Source organism: Dioscorea cayenensis, chromosome 17, assembly GCF_009730915.1.
Source record: "Dioscorea cayenensis subsp. rotundata cultivar TDr96_F1 chromosome 17, TDr96_F1_v2_PseudoChromosome.rev07_lg8_w22 25.fasta, whole genome shotgun sequence".
Lineage (NCBI taxonomy): Eukaryota > Viridiplantae > Streptophyta > Magnoliopsida > Dioscoreales > Dioscoreaceae > Dioscorea > Dioscorea cayenensis.
In genome coordinates this window covers 10134611-10140746 of record NC_052487.1, presented here as the reverse complement: position 1 = coordinate 10140746, position 6136 = coordinate 10134611, and the positions used below count along the sequence as shown (strand labels likewise).

The window sequence follows — 6136 nt, the reverse complement described above, 5'->3', positions numbered from 1 at the left end:
GGGATTAGCCTTAGCACTAGAATTAAGTAAAAGTAAATAAATGGCATGACCGCATGAGTAGTGAAAACAAGACTAGGTTAATTATCTAGTTACTAATTAAAGAAAAGAGATAATTGTCTAATTATCTTGGTCAACACATGTATTTACATTGCTTTGTTCCATTTTAAAGTGTTGTCATCTCAAATCATCCATCTCCGCTAGTAATTAATTGTTTTAAATTTATTTTTTTTGTTAAGCACAAGAGGTTGGTAAGTGTCAATTTCATTCACTGCATGCATGTACTTGTGTAATGAAAAGCATTGCAACTTTCACTTCAAATCATACATAAAATCTTCTTCCATAATATGGATACATGAATTTATTCCCATGTAATTTATAAACTATGAGCCAGAATATGCTTGAAATAAAATATGGCCCATGGTGCATGATTTCTATCATTCTCACATGAAATATCTTAAAACATGTCATGCAAAATCTATAAGAAAGTGCAAAATTCTGATATTCTTCTTTCCACCCTCATTTACTACATAATAATGAAATAACAGATTATTCAACTTGATTTATAAATAATTTGAAATATATTAATCAGGATATGCAGTTCAAGCATATATGTGAATCCAAATTAATGGAAACATATATATATATATATATATATATATATATATATATATATATATATCCAAAAGCTTTAATCAAATTGATTATTTAAGACCATATAAACTCTTAATAATTACAAAAAAGCATGATAGTAAAAAATAAGTGGATAGTAAAAAATAAGTGAAGAGGGAGGTACAAACACAAATTGTGTAGTTCATACCAATCAATGGGCTTTCTACAAGAAGTTCACGTCAAAACCATATGGAGCCCATTGATTGACAGCCCACTTGCATAGAATGTTGCAAGATTCTTTATAATTAATTAAGAAGTTAAGTGTGTGTGTGTGTGTGTGTATGGTTATTGATTGACCATATAATGGGATACTAAAACTAATACGTTATCTATTTAATTTTGATAAAGAAGCAGCACTTCCATTAAGCTTCATGAAGTTTCCCACCGCCATTGACTCTTCTTGAACCTTCTCACCGACTCAAGCTTACCATCCTACACAATTAATCTAGAACTCTCTGTCCACCGCCTCACACCACTATAAATAAGTGTGCTTCATTGCTTAGCAAGACAAGAAAGCTAATTGAGTGAAAAGCAAGAGTGAGAGTGAGTGCTAAGAGTGAGAGTGAGTATAGTGTGAAAAAAATTAGAGTAAGAGAAAGAGAGTGTCTTGTAAAATATTTTGAATAATTAATAAAATTAAGTTCCATATATTCTCTCTCCTCTCAACAATTCTGGTACCAGAGCCAGGTTACAGGGAAGATTCTGCCAGATCATCGACGAGTGCCCGAGCATAAGGAGTTCACCAGTGTTGCAAGAAGTTCACCAGTCGGAGTAAGTGAAGTACCGGTATTCTGCCGAGGAGGCTTGCTGGACGTCAGGTGACCCAGACACAGCTATGGAGTTCACAGGTACGACTGGTGGTTTAAAGAAATTAAACAATAATAATTATATAAATTGGAAGGCCTGCATAGAGTCCTATCTACAAGGACAGGACCTATGGGAGGTCGTAGGTGGGTCGGAAACGACTCCACCAGATGTCACTTTTGAAGAAGTGGCAGATGCTGCTGGTGATTCTAAATCAAAGGAGAAGAAGGCTCTGGCGGCAGAGAAGTCAAAAGATGAAGCTCTGCGAAAGTGGCGCATCAAGGCAGGTAAGGCGATGTTTGTTTTGAGAACAGCTGTTGAAGACGAGCTGTTGGAGTATATTAGAGATGCTGCTACACCAAAAGTTGCATGGGACACTCTCGCCACACTATTCTCCAAGAAGAATGATGCTCGTCTCCAACTACTTGAAAGTGAGCTGATGACAATCTCGCAAGGAAGTATGACAATCAGTCAGTACTTCACCAAGGTAAAATCATTATGCAGTGAGATTGCACAGGTCGCCCCTGAAGAGAAGATCAGTGAGCAGCGAATGAGGAGGATAATTATCAATGGCCTTAAACCTGAATACAGTGGGTTTATGACTGCTATTCGAGGCTGGCCAACACAACCAACATTGTTGGAGCTGGAGAATATGCTCGCCAATCAAGAAGCATTAGCTAAGCAGATGGCTGGTGTTTCCTTGAAGCAAGAGGAGGAGGCACTCTTCAGTGGTAGGAGGAAAGGTCGATTCAACCCAAAGCAGAGACCTACAACTGAAGACAAAACAAGCCAGCAAAGGAGGCCAAAGGAAAAGACTGACTTTTCAGGGGGAGCTCGTAGTCAAAGGAGTACCAGCAATCGTCCATCCAAAGGAGGTGACAGTCGAGATGATCGCTGCTACAACTGTGGAAAGAAGGGGCACTATGCACGAGACTGTTGGCATAAGAAGAAAGGCCAAGGAAATGCAGCAACATCAACAAGCTTCCAAGATACCAAACATCAAGGAAGGTATGATAGTGAAGAAGAGTGGGATGTTGAAGCAGCATTTGCAGTGGTCACCACCAAAGTGGAGGAGCAAGAAGAGAAAGAGGTGGTAGCTCTGACAGCAATAACAAAGCAAAAGAAGATCAATTATGAGAATGACTGGATCATCGACTCTGGCTGCTCCAACCACATGACAGGTGACATCAAGAAATTAGAGGGCCTGGAGAGGTATAAGGGGAAGCAGGTGATTGTGACAGCTAATAACTCCAAGCTGCCCATCACCCACATTGGTAAGACACTTATCTCCCCGCGCTTCAATTCAGATCAAATTAAGTTGCAGGACGTCTATCACGTTCCCGGGATGAAGAAGAACCTGTTGTCAGTCTCACAACTGACAGCACAAGGAAACTATGTGGTATTTGGGCCACAAGAAGTCAAGGTGTATCGCAATCTACAGGCATCAGGCACTCCGGTAATGGAAGGTCGCAAACTGGAGTCTATCTATGTGATGTCTGCGGAATCAGCCTATGTAGACAAGACCCGGAAGAACGAGACGTCTGATCTCTGGCACGCAAGACTGGGGCATGTGAGCTATCACAAGCTAAAGTTAATGGTGGAGAAGTCAATGGTCAAAGGCCTCTCCGACATAGAAGTACGAACTGACACAATATGCGCTGGGTGTCAATTCGGTAAGGCTCATCAACTTCCCTTCCAACAATCTAAATTCAGAGCTAAGGAGCCTTTGGAGTTGGTGCACTCTGACGTATTTGGCCCAATCAAACAATCATCTATTAGTGGTGCCAAATACATGGTGACCTTTATCGACGACTTCTCGAGGTACGTATGGGTTTTCTTCATGAAAGAAAAATCTGAAGCATTCTCCAAGTTTAAAGAGTTTAAGGAGAAGGTGGAGAATGAGCTCAACAAGAAGGTACGGTGTCTTCGTACTGATAATGGAAGAGAGTATCTCTCTCAAGAGTTTAATGCCTATCTGAAGGAGCAAAGGATTCGAAGACAACTGACCTGCCCCAACACTCCACAGCAAAATGGTGTTGCTGAAAGGAAAAATCGGCATATAGCAGAGATATGCAGAAGTATGCTACATGCCAAGAATGTGCCAGGGAGATTTTGGGCTGAATGCATGAGAACGGCAGCTCACATCATCGACCGGCTTCCACAAGAGAAGATGGGCTTCCTCTCTCCATTCCAGAGACTGTGGAAGATCAAACCTACAGTAAGTCACTTCAAAGTCTTTGGATGTGTGTGTTATGTTTTTGTACCAGATCATCTTCGTACCAAGTTCGACAAAAAGGCGGTACGATGCATCTTTGTCGGCTATGATGATGAGAGAAAAGGATGGAGATGCTGTGATCCGACGTCTGGACGCATCTACACATCCAGAAATGTGGTCTTTGATGAAGCATCAGTCTGGTGGCCTTCAACAGACTCAATTCAACCAAATATGAAGGAGACTGAGCCAATAGTAGAAGAGCAGTTACAAGACCAAGCTCAAGAGGTACCAACAACAACTGAAGAAAACACAAGTCCAAGATCATCAAAGACCAAGAGCCCATGGAAGACAGGTGTTCATGGAGAAGCTGAAGAAGACTCTACAGAAGAAATACCTCCACCCTTAAGAAGATCATCCAGGGTAAGACATCCCAATCCTAAGTATGCAAATGCTGCACTAATCATGGAAGTTGAAGAACCAACATCTTATCAAGAGGCAATTAAAAGTGATAAATGGAAGAAAGCAATGGAGGAAGAGATAGCTGCTCTCAAACAAAATCAGACATGGGAGTTGGTGCCAAGGCCAGAAGAAGCAAAACCAATCTCGTGTAAGTGGGTGTATAAGGTGAAAACTCGAGCAGATGGAACAATTGAAAGGTACAAAGCTCGACTTGTGGCACGAGGATTCTCGCAACAGTATGGAATAGACTACGATGAGACATTCAGCCCAGTAGCAAAGATAACAACGGTGCGAGTATTATTGGCACTAGCTGCAAGCAAAGGATGGAAGCTTTGGCAGATGGATGTGAAGAATGCCTTCCTACATTGAGAGCTTGATAGAGACATCTACATGGATCAACCACAAGGATTTGAAAGCAAGGTTCATCCAGAGTATGTGTGCAAGCTCAAGAAGGCATTATATGGCTTGAAGCAGGCTCCAAGAGCATGGTATGGGAAAATTGCAGAGTTTCTTGTACAAAGTGGCTACAGGTTAACAGCATCAGATTCGAGCCTATTCGTCAAGCACACTGGAGGCAAGATGGCCATAGTATTGGTGTACGTTGACGACCTCATCTTAACCGGAGATCTCACTGAAGAAATCCAGTGCACGAAAGAAAATCTTTCAGTTCGGTTCCAGATGAAGGAGCTTGGAGAATTGAAGCATTTTCTGGGGCTCGAAGTCGAGAAGACAAAGGAAGGTATGTTCTTATGTCAACAAAAGTATGCAAAGGATCTACTAGAAACATACGGGATGCTGGAGTGCAAGCCACTATCTACACCAATGGAGCCAAACATCAAGCTTCGTGCAGGAGAAGGGAAAAACTTGGAAGATCCAAGGATGTATCGACAATTGGTAGGTAGCCTTATCTATCTAACTCTTACTCGACCTGACTTGGCATATGCAGTCGGAGTAGCAAGTCGTTACATGCAAAATCCAAAGAAACCACATTTGGAAGCAGTTCGGCGGATACTGCGATATTTAAAAGGAACTACAGATTACGGTATTCTATACCGAAAAGGTGAAGGATGCCAAGTAACTGGGTATTGCGACGCTGATTACGCTGGAGATTGTGACACAAGGCGATCGACTACAGGTTACATCTTCAGTTTGGGATCAGGAGCTGTGTCGTGGTGCAGTAAGAGACAGCCTACCGTATCTCTCTCCACCACCGAAGCTGAGTATAGAGCAGCAGCTATGGCAGCACAAGAAAGCACGTGGTTGATGCAATTACTAAGAGATCTTCATCAACCGATTGAACAAGTAATACTTCATTGTGATAACAGGTCAGCAGTGTGCCTAGCAGAAAATCCAATGTTTCATGCAAGGACAAAACATATTGAGGTACACTACCACTTTCTAAGAGAAAAGGTGCTACAAGGTGAGATCCACATGAAGCTGACGCCCACAGAAGAGCAAGTTGCTGATATCTTTACTAAAAGTCTCAGCACAAAGAAATTTGAAGATCTACGAGCACAGTTAGGAATACTCAAGAAAGCATCAATTCAAGAAAAGTCAGTGCTGAGGGGGAGTGATAAAGAAGCAGCACTTCCATTAAGCTTCATGAAGTTTCCCACCGCCATTGACTCTTCTTGAACCTTCTCACCGACTCAAGCTTACCATCCTACACAATTAATCTAGAACTCTCTGTCCACCGCCTCACACCACTATAAATAAGTGTGCTTCATTGCTTAGCAAGACAAGAAAGCTAATTGAGTGAAAAGCAAGAGTGAGAGTGAGTGCTAAGAGTGAGAGTGAGTATAGTGTGAAAAAAATTAGAGTAAGAGAAAGAGAGTGTCTTGTAAAATATTTTGAATAATTAATAAAATTAAGTTCCATATATTCTCTCTCCTCTCAACAAATTTGGTTGCCAATGATTATATCCTTGTGTTATAAGCTTTGAAGCATATGAAAGATTCTTCGTGAAAGTAAGGCCTTACATTATATCTT

At 41.3% G+C, this 6136-nt stretch overlaps 1 protein-coding gene across 1 annotated transcript; it reads left to right on the top strand.

Moving 5' to 3' along the window:
* The first annotated feature begins 4471 nt into the window (after positions 1-4471).
* Positions 4472-5933, top strand: LOC120280184 (uncharacterized mitochondrial protein AtMg00810-like). Its single transcript, XM_039286947.1, has one exon. The coding sequence runs from the start codon at positions 4538-4540 to the stop codon at positions 5780-5782; it is 1245 nt and encodes a 414-aa protein (XP_039142881.1). The 5' UTR covers positions 4472-4537; the 3' UTR covers positions 5783-5933.
* Positions 5934-6136: the final 203 nt, after the last annotated feature.

What these genes read in the sequence shown, in the direction of transcription:
- LOC120280184 (XM_039286947.1), top strand. Translation starts at nt 4,538, where the DNA reads ATGGATCAACCACAAGGATTTGAAAGCAAGGTTCATCCAGAGTATGTG.